We start from the raw sequence: 19663 nt of genomic DNA on the forward strand, positions 1-19663 counted from the left end.
CCTAGTCTCCGCCCGGGGCGCTTAGCTCGCCGCGGAGGGGCGCCGCTCTCCCCGCATCTCTGCCTCTTCCTTGGTTGGAGGCCAAGGGAGGACCTTCTAATTCTGGGGAGTGGTGCATGGAGGTCTCGTTCTCCCCATTTCCAACCCCATTGACCAAGAAGAGATTAGGGACGGCTGCAGTCGGTCACGGGAAACTGCCCAAGACGGCCAAGACGACCTGACGGGAGAAAGGGCGGGGGTAGGCAGAAGAGACCGGCTAGGCGAAGTGGTGAAGGTGTGGGAGTCCTCCGCGGGCAGTAGCCTCAAGTTCCCTCTCAGGCAGGTCCCAGCCCCAAAAGCCAGAGGGTGTGTGTGTGGTGGTGGTGGTGGGGAGGAGCAGGTTAGTGTTCCCTGTGAACCTCACGCCCAACCAAGCCTTGGGAAACCCAGAAGTGTTTTTCAGCAACAGGGAGGGGGCACCGAGAGGGGGAGGGGAATGCGACAGCTCTTCCCCCCTTGCCCAACTAGGTGGCCTGGATCCCTCTGGGAACAGGACTTCGGGAGGCAGGCCAATGCCTAGTGGCCTGGCCAGCGCCTCTCGCGGAGACCTAAGGCCCTCCAGACTCCACCTCGACGAGGCTGTACCCCAGGCCAGAGACAGATGGTGCCCCGGGCCAGGGCCACGCGTCCGCTCCAGGTGGCTGGCCCGAGGGGAGGGACCAGCATGAGCAGCCTAGTTCCTGGAAGCCTGAGGCCCCCTCCCCAGCTATTCCCCACTTCTCTCCGTGCCATCTCTCTGTTCCCTAAAGCGGCCTGGCTGCCTTCTCTCGGAGAATCCCGTGTTCCTCCTCCAGCCCCGAGTCCTGCAAACTCTCCGCCCCGCGTGGCTGCATGTGCTCTCCCCAGCAGCTCTAGAAGGACCCTCGCTCGCAACCTCATTCGTCTTCTTCTCCCCCGCCGCAACCTGCTGGTGGCTCCACCCCCACCCCCCGCCCCCCGCCCCCTGCCGGCTCCACCCGAGCCCCGGCCCGCGCTCCCCTGCTGCACCCACCGCCCCTCCTAGGCGCTCTCCGCTAGCGCCCTGCGCCTCATTCGGTCTGCAGCGGAGACGCCGCGGCCGCCCAGCCAGCTGGCTGGGGACCAGGCGGGAGGTGGCGCGCCTGGGAGGCTGCGGAGGGGAGGGAGGCCCGGCCCCCGCATAGCCCGGCCCCCGCCCCCCGCGGCCCTCCCGCCCGAGCTGGGCTGCCACGCGCACGCACGCACACACACACACACATACACGGACACACACACACGCGGACACACGGACACCCACACGGGCGTCCTCCGGCGCGCACCCTCCCAGCGCCCGGGGCAGATCTGCGCGGCGGCCGCCTCCCTGGACGCCGGAGGGCCCCCGACCCCGCGCGGCTCATGAGCCCGCGCCCACCCCGCAGCACCGCGAGGCCCGCGGGACCCCTCCCGCCGCCGCCGCCGCCGCGCCCGCCACCCCCGGAGGAGCAGACTGGCTCAGCCTCCCCCGAGGCCCCTCCGCCACCGACCCTGCCTCCCGGGGGCCGCGCCCTGCTCCCGCGCCCCGGGGGCTGAGCGCCGCAAACTTCGCCTAGCGGCTCAAGCCCGGAGGGGCCCCCGCCGCACCCTTGCTCGCCTGCGGGAACTCTGGGCCCTCGGAGCTTCGGGCCGCGCCGCCAGCTGCACCTGCTCGGCCCCCTCCCCGCGGGCCGGGGACTCGGGAGACGCCTCCACTTCGCAAACTTTTCCCGCCCCCGCGCGGGGGGCTGAGCTGGAAGGCCGGGAGGTCCCGCGGGGCGCTCTCAGACCCGCACACCCGTAGCCGCGCGCCGCGGCTGGGGAGCGGGACCCCCAGGGGCCCTCGGGCCGCTCTCGGGCGCCGCCCCCGCCCCTGCCTTTCCCGGGAGCGGGGTGCGGGGGGCGGAGGGCAGCGCGGTGGGCGCGGGGCCCGGCGGGGCCGCGGTGCATGGCCCTGCGCAGTGGGGCGGGCTGCTTCGGCCGCGTCTGGCGCAGGGTGGCGGGGCTCCGGGACGCGTGGCCCCGGCGCTCCAGCAGCCTCCTGTGTCTGTCCGCCTTCTCGGCCGAGCCCGGGCCCGCGCCGCCCCTGCCCGGCGGGCCGCCTCGCGGTGGCGGTGGCGGCGGCTGTGGCGGCCCCGGCGGAGGGCTCCCCCCTCAGGTTCCCCGCCCCCCGCCTCCCCGCCGCCGCCGCTGCTGCTGCTGCTGCTGCCGCCGCCGCTTACAACTTGGAGGCGGCGGCGGCGGCGGCGGCGGCGGAGGAGGCGGCGGCGGCCGCCCGGCGCTGCAGTGGGACGCGCGCGGCTGCGAGCCTGCGGGACATGCCCCCCGCGCCGGCTCCTTGCTGGCGGCCATGAAGAGGCAGAACGTGCGGACTCTGTCCCTCATCGTCTGCACCTTCACCTACCTGCTGGTGGGCGCCGCCGTCTTCGACGCCCTCGAGTCGGACCACGAGATGCGTGAGGAGGAGAAACTCAAAGCCGAGGAGATCCGGATCAAGGGGAAGTACAACATCAGCAGCGAGGACTACCGGCAGCTGGAGCTGGTGATCCTGCAGTCCGAGCCGCACCGCGCCGGCGTCCAGTGGAAATTCGCCGGCTCCTTCTACTTTGCCATCACGGTCATTACCACCATAGGTAAGGGCTGGGCGCCGCCGGGCTCCCCCGCGCTCCGGGAGGAGTCCGGGGAGGCGGCTGAGCGAGCGAGCGAGCGCGCAGCGCGGGGCCGGGTGCAGGGCGCCCGAGGGTTAAAAAGCAACCGGTCGCCAGGGCTCCTTCTGCCGCGCCCCCTCCTCTTGCTGCAGCCCACCCCCCACCCCCCACCCCGCACCCCGCACCCCGCTTCTCCTGCGGCGCCACCGTCCCTCGCCCCTGGGGACCCCACCTGGTACTCTCCTCCCGCTACACTGTTGTCTGGGCCGGGCACGCGAGACCGAGACAGGAGCGAGCCAGCGAGCGAGCATGCTGGATGGAGCCTGGAGGGCGGAGGCGCCACTTTTGCGAAGAGAGTGGAGCGCTAAGAATAATCCCCGAGCAGACACCCACCCACCCACAGCCCCGGCGCGGGCTGGGCTGCGCGGGCTTCCAAGCCTTTTACACTTACTACCTCTCCAGGACTAGGAGAAGGCTGGCCTCGCCCCCCACAGGCGCCCAGGGAGACTCAGGCGGCAGGGGACAGCTCCTGGAACTGGCGAGACTGCCCCTTGTCCATGCCATCTACCTTCCAAGAGCCCAGGGTTCCTCTCTCCACCACCTTATTTTCCCTCTCCCTGCTTCTTTCCTCCGAATTCTGGAGCCTGGTCAGGCCAGACCACTGGGAGGAGAGTTTGCTTGTTGGTGACTGGAAGGGGTGGGTGGGTTAGGAAGTGGGGTGGGCTGCAGCAGAGTGAACTGTCCCCGGGCTGGGCTTGGGTTTGGGTTTGGTCTTGGGGGTGGAGGGAAGGCAGTACTTGTCCAGCCCCTAGACTCTGGCACTGGGTAAGCCAGGTCTGCATATTGTCCAGAGAGATCAGAAATGCCCTGAGCAGAGGAGGTCAGCCCCCAATCCGGGGAACAGCTCCAACTGATGTACACACACACACACACACACACACACACACACTTTGGGGACCCTGGGTGGGCCTCTCATCCCAGGGTGAACCCCCCCCCCAGCCAAGTCTTTGATGGGTTCCTAGGGAAGCCCCACCCCCAGCCCACCCCAGGCCAGGGGGTAGGAAGTATGAACACCACTTCCCGTGGAAACCTGTGGGAACTGGGGCAACTCACTCATCTTGTGGACGTGGCAGATGTCCTCTGAGCACCCGGCAAGGTGGCAGTTCTGTGGTTTGTACCTCGTCCCAGCATAGCACCTGCCTCTCCGTGGCCAGGCCAGCCATCTCCTTGGACCTGTCATGCAGCAATGTTGGTTGGGGTGGTCTCTTTTTTGTATGCTTTTGACTCTGCAAGCAGTCTTTCTCTTTCTTACCCTCTCTGTTTCCACTCTCTTACTCCTCCTGTGGACCTCCTCCTCTAATTTCCCTCCTTGGTATTTTCTTGTCTTTGTCTGGAAAGCTCTGCATGCTGAAAGGACACACACACACACACACACACACACACACACACACACTAAGATTTCTCAGTGCCATATGCAACAGGAAGCTCTGGCACAGGACGGCCTGTCTCTCTTGATTGCAAAGACTTCCAGAGTCATCTTCTTTGAAATGTTCGATTAATGTGGTGCAAGTTTTTGTGTTTAGGGAAGGAAATTCTCCTTCTGTTGTCTACATAACCATTCACTCCAGCCAGGCAGTCAGAACACAGAAAGACATTTCATTTCTGCCTTTGCGTCTAGAGCCTGGGAGGATCATTGCCTTCAATTCTGTGTCCTCAACTTTAGCGTGAGCAGTGGCAGAAGCAATATCAGAGATGCACACACAGGGTGGCTGTCTGAGAGCGGGGGTGGGGGGAAAGTGAGGAGTTTTAGTCTATTGGTTGGAGAGCAGTATGCCTCCAAAACTAACCACTCCCCAAGACTGGAGAACCCCCCCCCCAAAAAAAAAAGGTGCCTTTAGGATGTCTAGTCCTACGGCAGGGGGCATGTGCTAACTTGCTAAAAGGAGCACTGAAAATAGCTTACTGGCTCAAAGGCTTGACCTACACCATTGAAGAGAGAATTGCAGTTAAGACCCACCCCAGAGATGTTTCCATTCACTTGAGAACTAAATGGTGGAGGCCTATAAGGTTCATGTCTGGTGTGTTTATTTCCCTCTGCTGGTGTGGCTCTTGGATGGGTAAGACTCCAAAGAGAAAAGGTCAAGGAAAGTAAGGCCAATCTGAGGCCATTTTCCTTTGGTTGGGTGTGTGTGGGGGGAGGGGGGTGGGGGTGCTCAGGGAGGGTCTAGAGAAGAGCAGATTGGTGAAGAAGATGCTGGCTTTTTTCATGTCCTGTACTTAACTGTCAACTATTTTTTTCTGGAATGGGTGGAATGTATATCTGAGAGTAGGAAGAAAGGTGTTCAGTCAGTTGTCCTGAAGTGGGAAAGACCTTGCTTTTAGATCCTGAGCCCTGTCACCCTAGAAGATGATGGGAGGTCATTTGTCCCCTCCCAGCCTCAGTTTCTCCATCTGTTAGAAGGTGTTTTCCCACCCACCTGATTGACTCAGAAGGACCAGGCTTCCCTGTGTACTTAGCAGGGATGAAGCCAGGCCCTTTGATGGAGATTACATCTCATACCCCAAGAAGCTGTTTTAGCAGAACTGAAATTTATGGGAAACAAAGCACCTTCCTGGTTAATTCTGTTTGTTTTCTTCTTTTTTAATATAAATGCAAATTAAGGTGCTTCTAGGCCTAGAACAAAAATCAGCCCCTAGTCAAGTCCTCCAAGGAATCGTCTCCTATCGGACAGTGATATTAATGATTCAGGTTAATCTTCACAGGCATTCTTTATTTTTAATCTAACCTTGAGCAGTTTCTCCAACGTGTTTCAACTTTGAGCTCCAGTCACCCAGGTGGGGCAGCCACTGTGGGACTCTCCTCCGCTAATGAACAGCCTGGCTTCTCAGATGTACTTATCAGCTTATTCTGCGAAATGGATTGAAATATACACATGTATTTACCACTTCACATAGTATCTGTGACTGAGCCTTGGGGACAGACTTTGGAGGGATAGCACATGGAACCCTACCCAACTCTCTAGGGAGTTCAGGGCAGAGCCATATTGTTATCAGTACAGGTCCAGCAGGTTCTGAAGGGGCTGATGCAATTCATTCTTGATCTGGGTCTGGTTTCCATACCCCTTCCTCCTTCTTTTCATGTCTGTGCTACTTGTAGCTGCTTCCTAGGAGTTGGCATTGCTGAGTTCTATATATGAAAGCCCGAGTCCCTTGGAACCTATTACTGGGATCTAGGTAGGGTTGCCATGATTCATACCTTGCCTTGACCTTCTATTTGATTAGCAGAACCCTCCCTGGAACCTCTTATTTTGCTCCCTAACCCCCGCCAAGTTGTTGGATGTGGGAACTGTTGGTGTTTGATTTGAATCTCTGCTTGGAGTAGAGGCCTTGACTAAGGGGTCCCTGCTGGAAGTTGGAACCTCCCTACAGGAAATGCTTTGGGCTCAACTTTTACTTGCTACTGGGGACCTAGCAGAGTGTGTGTGTGGGGGGGTAATCTCCATGACACTGACACCTGCAACCCAGTATGCTACCACCTTCATGATCTGTTCAAAAGAAGCCCATGCTTAGAATGTAGATTTCACTGGCAGAGACCAGGAGGATAACTTAAAAAAACAGGTCTGCCAAGAGGGAGGGGGCTGAGGGTGCAGGAGGAGATGGGGGTTTTCTTTTTTGTTCAATCTAGAGGATTGGAGGATATTTCCCCAGGACCTGAATTCAGGGGTGAGGGCTGCAGGACCAGGTGAAGAATTTTGGAGTCAGGGCCCTGACAGCTGGGGTGTCCGGGGGTCCCTGAGGTTTCCTAGCTTAAGGGTCTTGCCTGCTTGAAATCCAGAAAGCAGCGGGGCACTCCCTCATCCCTCATGAACAGAACTTACAAGTAAGTTGGCACAGAGTGGAAAGCATTTTCCATCTCTGTTCCTGGCCCTTCTGGGTGTCATTGTCAATGCACAGTGTATGCTGTTGTTGCTCACCTGCCAGGGCTTCTGGGGCTCTGGAGACAGTCTAGATGACAAGATAAGACCTGGCCTTGAGGCAGGAGGGGAGCCACAAACCCAAACAGTTGGTTGCAGCCCAACCTGAAGAGCAAGGACAGCTAAGCCCAGTTAACCCATCTACTGCCAGGCCTTAAACTGCAGAGTGTTCAGGGTGAGCATTCCTCCCTTGACCCCTTTTACTTTTGTACAGCTCCACCTTCTCCAGGAAGTCCTCCTGGTTTTCCCTCTCTGTACTACTTACAACCTCCATGAGCTGTGACCCTGCCCTTCATGCTTCTCTCAATTCCAGCATGATGAGGCCATTTCTTCTGCCCCCGGGACTGATTATGTGTCTCCTCCCTGTACCTCCTATAAGGTTGCTCGCACAGCAGGTGACTGACTCCAGAGGACCTCAGCATAGTTGCAGGCCTGCTTGGGCCCAGCAGGCTGATGCTGGAGGAACAGAGAGCTTCACCCACATGTGCTTGCTTCCTCCACCTGGCGGAGGGGGCATTAGTGTTCAGATCCCAGGAAGAAACTGAGGTCCAGCTAGGGCCAAACACTGTGAGGTTATCAGTGTTATAATTCCTCAGCTCTTACTGCAGGCTCCAATGAGGGATTCATCCCAGGAGCTGGGAGGAGCCTGTGGAATGTTCCATCTGTGTCTTTCTGCTCCTCCCTTTAAGTCTACTGTCAGGAAACCCACTCAGCCAGACCCGAGTGACAGCCTGCCATCCAGGCAGTGAGATGGGGAGGTGGGGCTTCTCCTTACTTTCCAGTGTGGCTGCTGGCAGCCTGGAGGGAGCAGGAGAGCCTGCGCCTGCCTCCTTCCTGGCCCTGCTTGGACCTGCCAGGCTGGACACACAGCAGCCTGCCAGGAAGCCTGGCTCTGTTGGATGATGCCCTGGGGGCAGAGGGATGGGGAGAGCAGGTTTCCCTCTGACTCCAGTGGCAGCAAGACAGAGCTCTGCAGAGGTGTAGGGAGACACCTAGCTGAGCTCCAAGGAGGAGCGGGCATTGTCACAGGAGTTTGGTGTTAGATGCCCATTACTATCCCTGCTTGTTCTTGTTTCATGGCCACCAGCTGACTTTGGAGAGGTCTGTCAGGATGGGAAGGGGAAGCCGACCTCAACCTGTTGCACCGGCTCTCACACCATCACCCACCCATTTCCCATCCCCTGACTCACCTGTGTGCACACCTGCATCCACCTGCTCTCCCTGCAGTTATTCAGTTCTCCATGCACCTGTGTTCACACTCCATCCACCCACCCACCCCATCCATCCATCCATCCATCCATCCATCCATCCATCCATGCACTCATTTCTTAACTCCGAGTTCTCCCATAGTCCTTCATTTACTTGTGCATTCATTCTTCCATGCCTGGCATAGGGGTCCTGCACTGACTGCAGAAAGACAATGTAAAGTGACAGGAAGGGCCAGGAGATGGCTCACTCAGTAAAGTGTACACTTTGTCACTTATGAAGACCTGGGTTGGAGACAATATCACCATGCAGGAACAACTGCATAGGGAAAGCTTCATCAGTGCTGGAGCAGTGCTGTGGTATCTCTTCTCCTCTTGCTATTTCTTTCTCCTCTCTCCCTCTCCGTTTCTCAGTGTCTGTTATGAAGGAAAAAAGGAGTCCCCTGGGAACAGTGGAGTCATTCAGACATGAGGCCTTGATGAAAACAATCTAGTGGCCAAACCAAACAAGCAGAAACTGGAAAAGAAACTAACATGACAGGTGTTTGGTGCCTGTCTTTGTGGAGGCAGTGTCTCATAGGATTAACACCTTGCTGGGGGTCTCCAGGGCTTTTGAGCTTCATTTCATTGATGCTAAGTAAGTGGTCAACCAATTCTAATTACTTTTGATTTTAAAGAAAGTATGTTACATGCATTCTGTTCAATAATCCTCTCTCTCTCTCTCTCTCTCTCTCTTTCTCTCTTTTTCTCTCTCTCATTATCAGGGTGGCTTCACTTCTCCAAGTCATTAAAGAAGTAGAGGGAGTGAGAGAAATACACCACAGCACTGAGGCTTCTCCCAGTGTGGTGGAGGTTGGTCTCAGACCTGGGCTGTGTGCATGGTAAAGCAGGTGTCTTATCCAGGTGGACTATCTTGATGGTTCTCAGTGGTTCTTGTAAGCACACTGTGGCCATGTGGCCAGAAATCCTATCAAGAAACAGGATACTCTTAGCACTCATGAACCTGCTCATAAGCCTGCCTCTTTCTGAATGTCTCTGGTGACAGGGAGCTCATTCATTACCTCCCATACGACATAGTGTGCTTAGATAAGTGTTAACGTCACTGTATGAGCTTCTCATCTGGAGGTCTTCTCTGGGGTTGGAGAAATGTGTGTGTGTGTGTGTGTGTGTGTGTGTGTGTGTGTGTAGGGGGTAGATGCTAAGTAAGGGAGTCTTCTCTTAAATGATGGCCAGTCTCTCAGTCTCTAGAGTGTTCAATGAAGAAGAGTCAGAACCTCTTCATTTAGAAACTGGAACTTGGGATGGAGGCGCTGAGCATGTGGCTATCTGGGTGTGTCTAGAGTGGGGAGGATAAGTTGAGGTGGACCCCAGGAGCCAGGGCAAACTGACTCCCAGCCCAGGGGACCAGAGCCTCTCATTCCATGCAGAGAAGCCCTGCACTCTGAGTTTGTACCAGGCTGTTTCAAACTGTTTCAACTGAAACTTGAGAAGTTTCAGTTCTGACCCCTGTCCAGAGTATATCACCCCTGAGCCCCTAAGCCCCCTCATGCCAGCCTGATGTCTTCTGAGCAGCCCTTGCCCATGTGTGTGTGTGTGCGTGTGCGTGTGCGTGTGCGTGTGTGTTCTTTTCTATCTTGGTCTGACTATGCTGGAGAGTAGCCCATTGTCTCCCCTCATCCAGGGGCTGCACAGCTCTGGAAGAAGTTGGGAAGTTGTCATTCACAACTTGCAAGCACTGCTCTTCTTTCCACCCTCTGTGGAACATTCCCTGAACTCCTTTCTTCAAGTGCTGCTCATCTGACACCCTTTCTGACCCTTGCGACAGGCTTTCTGGATGCAGACAGTCAATCTGCACCCAGAGGGCACTGTCAGAGACAGGCCGGCTTCCGCCATCTTGCCATGGCCATCCTTTGTCACCAGGGGTCATGGACACAGGGCTCTGTGCCCTCTAGGGTGTTGTACCAGCATCTAGTTATTCTTAATAGAAGGTCAGGTGGAGGGACCTTTGGGGCCATAGTGTCCCATCCTGGGCATCCCCTAACCTGTTCCTGCTGGAAAAACAAGACTCATCAGAATGTCACCTTCCACTCTGCCTCCTTGTTGACCTTCCTGTGGCATACATGCACTACAACCTTTCCCTGCTAACAAGTCTGTAAATGCCCCCCCCCAGTCCCTCTTTTATCAGAGTGAGTTCTCTGGATAAATAAATTCCTGTCCTGTCGAGCTCTGGCCATGAGTCAGAGTTCACGTCTGCTTCCCCCCATTCAGCTGGACCTGCCTTATCTGCCTACAGTTCCCAACTCCCTTGTGCAAAACACTCTCTCCTTTCCCTCAGCCGTCTGTGCCTTTCAGCCTGCACTGGGGTGCCACTTTACTGCACCCCAGCTGTGTGTTTGTGCCCCAATCCCCCCAGTGAAGGGCTGAGAACTGGTGAATCTAGGGCTCTGCTGGATGTTCTCAGGGTGTTCAGGACATGCTTGCTGGAGGAGGGTCACTCTTGCTGGAAAGCAGAGCCCAGAGCTGAGGAGCAGGTACCATTACCCTGGCTCAGTGTCACTAGGTAAGTGCAGGATAGGAACTCTGGTCTTTTGAACTTGAGTGCTTTTTTTTCTTTTTATTAATTGGGAGGATTAGTGGCTTACAGTAAATACAGTTGATAGTACATGTGTAAAATCTCTCAGTTTTTTTTTTTTGCAAAACATTCACCCCCCCCCACCCTAGATCTTCCCCCATCCACTGTTCACCAGGACCTAAAGCCCCCCAGTCCTTTACTTTGGTGCAATACACCAAACGCAGTCCAAGCTCTACACGGTGTTCCCCTTTCTGCTCTTTATTTCTCAGCTTCTGTCCTTGAGTGGAATCATCCCATACTCATCCTTCTCTGTTTGGCTTATCTCACTTTACATGACTCCTTCAAGCTCTACCAAGATGAGCTGGAAAAGGTGATTTCATCATTCTGTATTGCTGATTACTATTCCATATACCACAACTTTCTCAGCCATTCATTTGCAGTTGGGCACCTAGGGTGCTTCCAGGTTTTGGCTATTACAAATTGAGCTGTGATTTGTATATACAAATCTTTTTGGATGAGTGTGTTTTGTTGCTTAGGATATATCCCCAGGAGAGAAATTGCAGGCTCATAGGGTAAGTCCATTTCTAGCCTTGTGAGAGTTCTCCAGACTGCTCTCCATAGGAGTTAGACCAGTTTACATTCCCACCAGCAATGCAGGAGGGTTCATTTGCCCCCACAATCTCTCTAGCATTTGTTGCTGCTACTTTTTCTGATGTATGGCATTCTCACAGGAGTGAAGTGATATGGTTGTCTTTATTTGCATTTCTCTGACACTCAGTGACTTGGAGCATTTTTCCATATGTCTGTTGGCCTTTTGGGCCTCTTCTTGGTGAATATTCTGTTCATATTCTTTCCCTACTTTTCAATGGGGTCATTTTTTTTGTTGTTGTTGCTGCTTAGTTTGGTGAGCTCTTTATATATTTTGGTTGTTAGCCTTTTGTAAAGATCTTCTCCCAGTCTGCAAGTTTGTTTGGGTGGTGGTTTCTTTAGGTCTTTTTTTTTAAATAAGAGAAGGCAGGTTAGAGATTCTTTTTGTACGGTAGGCAGTTTTTCAATCCCAGGGCTTCCAAATATGATCTCAGTCCCCAAGGTCATCACTAATGGCAGGCAAGTCACTAGAGCCACCTGGTGAGAAGAGGCACCTACCTGTGAAACAGCCTCCGGCTGTCACTGGCTCTGCCACAGGTGGGGTGCAAGCTGACCTAGTGAGGAAGGTGAGAGGCCTCTGTGAAGACAGTGTCACCAGAACTGAGGGGCACAGGGCTTTGTGTTCTGAACTGTGTATTGTCACCGTGCCCAGCTCACTGCCCAGTGCACTCCAGGTCTGGTCCTCCCAGCTTCTGCCCTCCTTCCTCACTCCCACATCCTGAAACACATTTGACTGGCAGCTGCATTGGTCAGGGGAAAAAGAAAGACAAGAGGGGGGACTCCACTGCACTCTGCCCAGCCCACATGGTATAGCCACATACACAGAGACTGTCCTTGGGCAGTCCCTGTCCTCACCAGCCTTCTCTGTTCAGGAGGTGACAGCAGGTGCCTGGACTGTGAAGTCTGCTCATGTGAAAATGCCTGCTGACTGGTACTGTGCTATTATCTCAGGTTCCCTGGCACTGGGCAGGTACAGGGCCTAGACAGGCTTTTTAATTTTTATTTTATTTTTTTTTCCTCCAGGGTTATTGCTGGGCTCAGTGCCTGCACCATGAATCCACCGCTCCTGGAGGCCATTTTTCCCCCTTTTGTTGTAGCCTCCTTTTGGTTACTATTACTGCCATTGTTGATGTTGTTCGATGTTGGATAGGACAGAGAGAAATGGAGAGAGGAGGGGAAGACAGAGAGGGGGAGAGAAAGATAGACACCTGCAGACCTACTTCACCGTCTGTGAAGCGACTCCCCTGCAGGTGGGGAGCTGGGGACTCGAACCGGGATCCTTACGCCGGTCCTTGCGCTTTGTGCCACATGCGCTTAACCCACTGCCACCGCCCGACCCCCCCAGACAGGCTTTTAAAAGTTATCCATTTATTCGTAGTAAAAAAGAGGGGGAAGAAGGGAGAGAGGGAGAGGGGGAAGAGAGAGAGAAAGAGAGAGGGGGGAGGTGTGGCTCATGTAATAAAATGTTGAATTTGAGATCTCATGGTTTCAAGTCCAGCATCGTAGGCACTAGGCCACCTCTGGCTGCTCTCAGACAGGAGTTGTTGCCTGGCCACACGATGGGATGTCAGGAATAAGACTCAGTAGACAGGGTTTCCACTGTTAGTAAGTGTGTGCAGCTGGTGTTTTTGGATGCTGTGGGCCATCCTCTGATGGAGTGTGGTGGGCCGGCACTCCCTCAGGGAGCTGTGAGTTTGGGAGACAGGGCAGAGCCTGGGTAAAGCCATGATTTCTTGTAAGGCACAGAGAAGATCAGGCCAAATAGACAGGGCTCACCAGAGGCTCAGCTCTAGTCTTCGGAGTTCAGGGTTCTAATCGTTACCTGTGATCTGAAGCTGCCTTCTTCCCCCACAACATCAATATGTGAGGCTCTCCTGTGCCAGGCAAGGTGCTGGACTGTGTGCCTGCTTCTGCCTGCTAGATGCCACTGGCACCCCTCCTCCAGTCGTGACAAACAAAAATGGCTGCAGACATTGCCAAACGTCCCCTGCAGTGCATGATTGCCCCTGGCCTTGTGGCTTCTCTTTACTGAACTTTTCCACAGCGGGAGAGAGTAAGCTGCCTTCCACATCCTGGAGCACAGGGCCAAGGACATGTGGGTGTGCTTTAGACAGCAGGTCCCTTCCCTTTATCCATTCACCTCCCCTCCTCCTTCCCACCCTAAGGTGGTGGCTACATTTGGGGGACCCTTCAGGAAGGTGAGTATTGAGTGAAATTTTCAGAATGTGGAGGATGAGAGCTCGGGCGGGTTAGGAGTGGGGGAGTCTACTGAGGTGGGACAGGATGCAGCTGCTCACATGAGATTGTGGGGCTTTGGAGGTGCTGGGGAGACCCCTGAGTGGGCTTGGCTCCATTTTTCCAGCAGGAGCTCTGGAAAGAGTTGTGTTGTGGGAAGCCTGCTGGACCTCAGGCTGTTGTAGTCCAGCTCTCAGGCTCCAGGGCCTCCAGAAGTGGCTCTGTACCCCACGATGACTATGTGAAATGTCGGGGCCAGTAGAGCCAGTGGCAGTGATGCAGCAGAGCACACACATTTCTGCGCACAAAATTCTGGGTTCAAGCCCTGGCCCTCACCTGTAGGGGAGGAGCTTCATGAGTGTTGAGTGATGAAACAGAGTTGCAAGTCTCTTTCTCCCTCCCTCCTTTCCCCTATGTCTCTATTTCTTTTTTGTCTCTTCTGAAAAAAATAGCCACTGGGAGTGGTGGAGTCATTGTATAGGCACCGAGCCCCAGCAATAACTCTGCCAGCAAAAATAAATAGATAAAATGAAATTGAGGTCTTTGCGTTTTTCTCTCTGCCTCCATGTGGGAAAGGATTGGCGGTGAGCAGAGTTGGTCCTAGCTGAGCTCCTAAACTCTGTTTTTGTCTGCACCCAGGAAAGTACAAACCCCAGGGGTAATGTGTATATGTGCTTCTGTGTGCATGTATGTGTGCGTATGTGTGTGCATGTGCATGTGCATGTGTGTGTGTGTGTTGAGAGAGAAATGTCTCCCAGAGTCTGGTCATAAGGAAGGTTCTCCTCCTATTCTTCAGGAGGTAAAGGCCTCTCTGACTGTATTCTGAGTGCTGAGGAGCCGTGGTCATTGGCAAAATGAGTCTAGAATCAGTTTGCGACCAGTTTGGTGAACTGGATGTTAGTGTGCGTGGATGCACAGAGTCTCACTCACGTGGCTGGGGAAGTGGCTTGGCTGGTCTCAAGCACAGGACTTGCATGCCTGAGGTTTCTGGTCAGATTCCCCACAGCAGCAGGTAACAGAGTGGGCTCTGGCTTCTCACTTCCTCTTTCTCATATTCAACTCTTATCTCATGTGGTGTAAAAAATAGCTTTTCTTAAATAAAGAGCTTGATGTCGCTGAGAATAGACAGAGATGACAGAGAACATTTTGTGAAAAGAAGAGAAAGACTCTTAAGACTCCTGGGGTCCCCTGGTCACATAGAATTCCAGTTAAGTTTTGGTGGTTTTTTTTTTTTTTTTTTTTTACTTCTTTCTCTCATCTATGTTCAAATGTCCTCACCATTTTTTTTTTTTAAATCACTGCCTCAAAATGAATCTCTTAGCGATTGTGTTCAGCTGCCTGTTACATTGACTTGGTCGAAGGGCAGTTTTTCTTTCTCTGTTAAGGAGTCTGAGACAGACAGATGGGCTGACAGTTGACTCCACAATTGTTGGTATGCTTCTAAATTCTGCTTATAAGACCTTCTGTTTTGATCATCACATTAGGTTCGCTTGTATGATGTAGTCTATTTACATAATCACTGTTTTACCTGGGTCCTGCCCTGCCTGCAGGGTATTGGTTTAATGCCCACTGGTTAGATGGAAGCTTTCTATGTTCTGTTCGCTCTTTTTTTTGCTCTGCCCCCTCTCCTAGTCATTTCCTTTCCCTTACCACTTCTGGTGAAGAGATTAGATTGTTGAACTGCATCCCCGCTTGTCAATAAAGATTGAACTGCGTTCCCATGAGTCCCTGGTCATCTGTCTCCCGCCCGTGAAGCTAGACCGGCAAATGGCGCCCTAAACAGGGACTGGCACACAATGCCCTCAGAGACTTCAGCCCTTTTGTCTTCTTGATCATCTCAGCTTGGCTGTTGTCCTCAGGCTGGTGTATCTTGGTCCCAAGATGGCTGCAATGCCTCTAGCATCATCTCCAACATCCGTTTCTGGCAGGAAAGAAGAGGAAGAACAGTTGACAAAGGCATGTGCCAGCTAAACCTGTTTCTCTCAAGAGTACTTTCTAAATGGCTTAGTCAAGCTTCTTACGTCTTCTTATATTCTCATTTCTTGCATCTCATTGGCCAGAGCTGTGTCTCCTAACCAACCATAGTTTCAAGGAAATCTGGATAGTGGGGCCCGTTGCTTCTCTGATCAAGCCTGGTTCTGGTGGTGAGGAAGATCAGGGATAGGTGTAGGTAGGTCTCTCCAAGCTCTGTGCTAGTACACATAGACTTTCAAGGCCCCCTTTCACTTTAAGTTTATATCAGACATTACCTGGTTTTTCTGGAAGGGAAAATAATTTTAATGGCTGTATAACTACTAGAAGAACATGTTATCTGTTAAACCATGCCTCTATTTATAGCAATTTCATGTATTTTATTTCCTTTCCTTTTTTTCTCTTGCCAGTAACAGATAGTGCTCTATTAAACTTTTCTCTGTGTGCACCAATTCTTGTCGAGTCTTTCTTTAAGGGTTTATGCAGTAGTGAATTCCCAGGTCAGAGGTCATGAGATCCTGATGTTGTTCCCATCAACAAACAGCACAAACATGGTCCGGGTCTGTGGCCTCACTGAGGCAGCGTCAGCCGTCCTCAGCAATGATGATAATATTCTTGATATTGTCACTGTTTTGGAATGTTTTCTCAGCAACCTGGGCCAGGTTGTATGGGTCTGGAAGGTGATGAGAACCCTCCCTTATTCCAGACACAGCAAATCCAGTGGGGGTTTTCAGGTGCAGTTATAGACAGGTGGAACCCACAAGCTCTTAGATCATGGACTGTTTGGTCCAGCTAGTTGACTGTAGTCAGTGGAGCACTGAGCTGAGAACCCCAAGAGAGAGGAGCACTTTAGGCAGTTGATTAGTCATGTCTACCATGGGTATAGACAGGACAATTGTATTCAACAGCAGCTTGTCACATATGTCTATTCTGCAAAAGTAAATGGAAGAACATCAGAGGTGGAGAGCTTTTCATCAGTGGGCCCAAGTGATGTCACTATGAATAGCTCAGTGGCTCTGTCTAGTCAACCAGGTAGATTCTTACCCATGACCCTCTTTTAGTCATGTATTAGTTACATGAAACAGGCAGGATCGGGGATGGGTCAGGCTATGCGGATGAGACTCAGAGAGGTCCATTGACCTCAGGGTCACACAGAGGATTTGGGACTTGACTCCAAGTCTCCTCCCCTCCAACCCAACATTCTGTCTCCCATAACCACATCTTTTCCCCTTCTTGCCTGCCTGAGATCATGGCTTGGATTCAGGGAAGAACTGATTGTCAGACAGTGAAGAGGAATCACAGTTCATCTTGTCCTGCCCTCTTAGGATGTCATCATTGCTGGACTCTGCATTGACAGGGAGCTCACTACCGCACTAAATCAGCAGAGAAAGGCAGATGTAGCCTCCGTGTGAAAAGAGAAAGACAAAAAAGCTTTCATCTCCTGAGGACAGTTTTCTCCTCTGTTTTCTTGCGACAACAGAGTTATCACTCATGGTGTGTCTATGTGGTTCTGTCTTTTCTTAAACACCCTGTCTCAATCTGCTTGGCAACTTGAAGAGATAAATATTTTCATGTTCACCTCCATTTGCAGATGAGGATATGCAGGATCAGAGAGGTGATGCAGTTTGTTCGGTGTCACACAACTAAATGGTGACAGAAGCAGGAGTTAGAACGGAGCGGTCTGACTTCAGAGTCTGTGCTTGTGACTGTAGTGTTTATATACTGCTTCTCTTGACCTTTTGTATCGGTTAGCTAGTGACATGTAACAAATCACCCACTGATGCAGAGGCTTAGAACAACAATCATCTATTATTGTTCCCAGTTGGTGGTTCAACTGAGCAGTTTTTTGTTTTTTGTTGTTGTTGTTGTTGTTTTTCCTCCTGCTGGTTTGCACGCTGATGAGCAGCTCTGTTCCTGGTTGTGGTGTATTTTCCTCTTGGTGGTGGCAAAGGCACAAGGGCAACAGAAACAAGTGAGGTCACTCATGCTAAGCCACTACTGTTGGTCTGCCCTTTCTTCCATGTGCTGCTACCTGAAACAAGTCACATGACAAAGAGCAGCCCTGAAGGATGGGAAAGACACAGCTGCTTTGGATAAAGCTGTACCAAAGGCGCAGTCTGCCTCAGAGCCTCAGAGCCTGTCCACTCAGAACACCCTCTTGGCTCCTTCCTGCTCATTTACAGGAGCTGTCCAATGCAGCGAGGAGAGCAGAACTTTGAACTCTCATCTGGGCTTGAATCTTGTCTGTCTCATAGCTTCATGTCAGCATGCTGTTTTCTCATCTGGAAAATAGTGTCTAGTTCTAGCTTAGGCTGCTAGAGTCCCCACAGCTAGCAGCACAGTTGTGGGACTTAAACAACCAATTTTCTCTCTCCTGGTCTTGGAGGTTGAGAAGCAGGTGTGGGTTGGACTGCTTCCTCTGAGGTCTCTCTCCTTGCTGTGTAGGAAGGCATTTTCTCTATGTCCTCATATGATCATCCCTCTGTGTGTATCTGTGTACAGATTTCCTTTTCTTACAAAGACAGATTGGATTAGGGCCCAAACTGGTAACCTCATTTTAATTTAGTATTTTATATTTTTTAATTAATTAATTAATTTATAAAATGGAAACACTGACAAGACCATAGGATAAGAGGGGTACAATTCCCACCACCAGAGCTCCATGTCCTATCCCCTCCCCTGATAGCTTTCCTATTATTTATCCTTCTGGGAGTATGGATCCAGGGTCACTATGGGGTACGGAAGGTGGAAGGTCTGGTTTCTGTAATTGCTTCCTTGCTGAACATGGGCACTGACAGGTTGATCCATACTCCCAGCCTGTCTCTCTCTTTCCCTAGTGGGGTGGGGCTCTGGGGAAGTGGGGCTCCAGGACACATTGGTGGGGTTGTCTATCCAGGGAAGTCTGCTTGGCATCATGGTAGCATCTGGACCCTGGTGGCTGAAAAAGAGTTAACATATAAAGCCAAATAAACTGTTGACTAATCATGAACCTATCATTAAAGACCCCACCTCCAAATATAGTCATGTGCTGAGGCCCTTGTGGTGAACACTCCAGTCTCTGAATGTGAGAGAACACAGTTCAGCCCATCTCACCTCTTTGGGCTGCTGTGAACATTAGAGGGGAGACATGAAAATAAAAGCCCTTAATCCAGGGTTTGTCACATAGACATTGGTCAACAAATGGTAGTTCTATGCTGTAGAGTACACGTGAATGAGAGCTTACCTCATTAGGGCTGAGAGAATTTTGTTTACCCCAAATGTATTGATTATTTTGCCATTATTCTCAAAATCTGGTCATCTGTTGGGTCAGAGGGCTGTGCTATAGAGTGGACCCAGCCCAGATTATGTCATGAGACACCTGATGTCAAGTTCTTCCTCTTCCTCTAGCTGGCTGGGAGTTTGGCAGGAAATCATGTCACTGGTCTTAGCTTCCGTGTCCCCAATTGTACCCCTTCCCCTTTAGTGTGTTTTGGGGGTGAGTGTTGTCTACTGTGTTTCTGTTCAACGTATTTCTCCCTAGATCTTTAAACAGGTAACATTCTGTAATTTCAGCTCACACATTCATGTCACATGCTTGGTGGAGCTAACTTATTATACTTATACATAGTAAAGGAATCCTTATCTTTCAGAGACACTATGATATTTAGAGATGAGATGAGATGAAATGTCTGGGATTGGCCTCAAAAATAATCCAAATTGCAGGAGAAAAGGGCAAGGGGACTTAGATTAAACAAGATTCACCATGGGTTGTTAATTACTTACATTGTTTTCAAAAGTTATTTATTTATTTTATGAGAGAGGGAAAGAGAACAAGAGACAGTACCAGGGGTTACACCTAGGGACTCATGTGTACATGTTCTGTCTTCTGCTGCACAGAGGACAGACCCCTCCACAGCTGTGCATTATCTGGGCAGGTGAGGCTCTATTAGAACATTTCCCTCTGCCTGAGTATATATTTGAATTTTTACATAGTAAAGGTTCTCTTTTTCTAGTGTCATTAGACCCTCTTGCACATGCAACTTCACTGCTTCAAGTCAACATTTTCAGATAGCTAGCTAGAGAGAGAGAGAGAGAGAGAGAGAGAGAGAGAGAAGAGAGACCACACAATACTGAAGCTTGCCCCAATGCCAGAGTACTCACTCCTCATGTGGTGAGCTGGGGGCTTGGATCCTGGCTGGGTGCATGGCAAGGCAGGTACCCTGTCAAGTGAGCTCTTTTTCACTGCTTCCCCATAGTAAAAAACATTTGAAAGTGCAGTAAAACCTGAAGTAGAGTTGTCATCATGGTCCAGTCCCTCAGCTGGCTTCCAGGAGGCAGTGGCTGCCAGCAGGTTGCTGTCTAAAAGAGGATGGAACACTTGGCTCTCTGCAGGCCTGGCCTGTGCACAGGTTTTTGTTTTTG

General features: G+C 52.2%; 1 protein-coding gene across 1 annotated transcript in view; it reads left to right on the plus strand.

Moving 5' to 3' along the window:
- Window positions 1–1791: 1791 nt before the first annotated feature.
- KCNK9 (potassium two pore domain channel subfamily K member 9) overlaps window positions 1792–19663 on the plus strand; it is a 105425-nt gene continuing 87553 nt past the window's right edge. Inside the window, exon 1 of the mRNA XM_007532089.2 lies at window positions 1792–2642. Coding sequence (XP_007532151.2) covers window positions 1958–2642 — 685 coding nt within the window. The 5' untranslated portion in view covers window positions 1792–1957. The remainder of the gene's footprint in view (window positions 2643–19663) is intronic.

This window comes from Erinaceus europaeus, chromosome 8, assembly GCF_950295315.1.
Source record: "Erinaceus europaeus chromosome 8, mEriEur2.1, whole genome shotgun sequence".
Taxonomy (NCBI): domain Eukaryota; kingdom Metazoa; phylum Chordata; class Mammalia; order Eulipotyphla; family Erinaceidae; genus Erinaceus; species Erinaceus europaeus.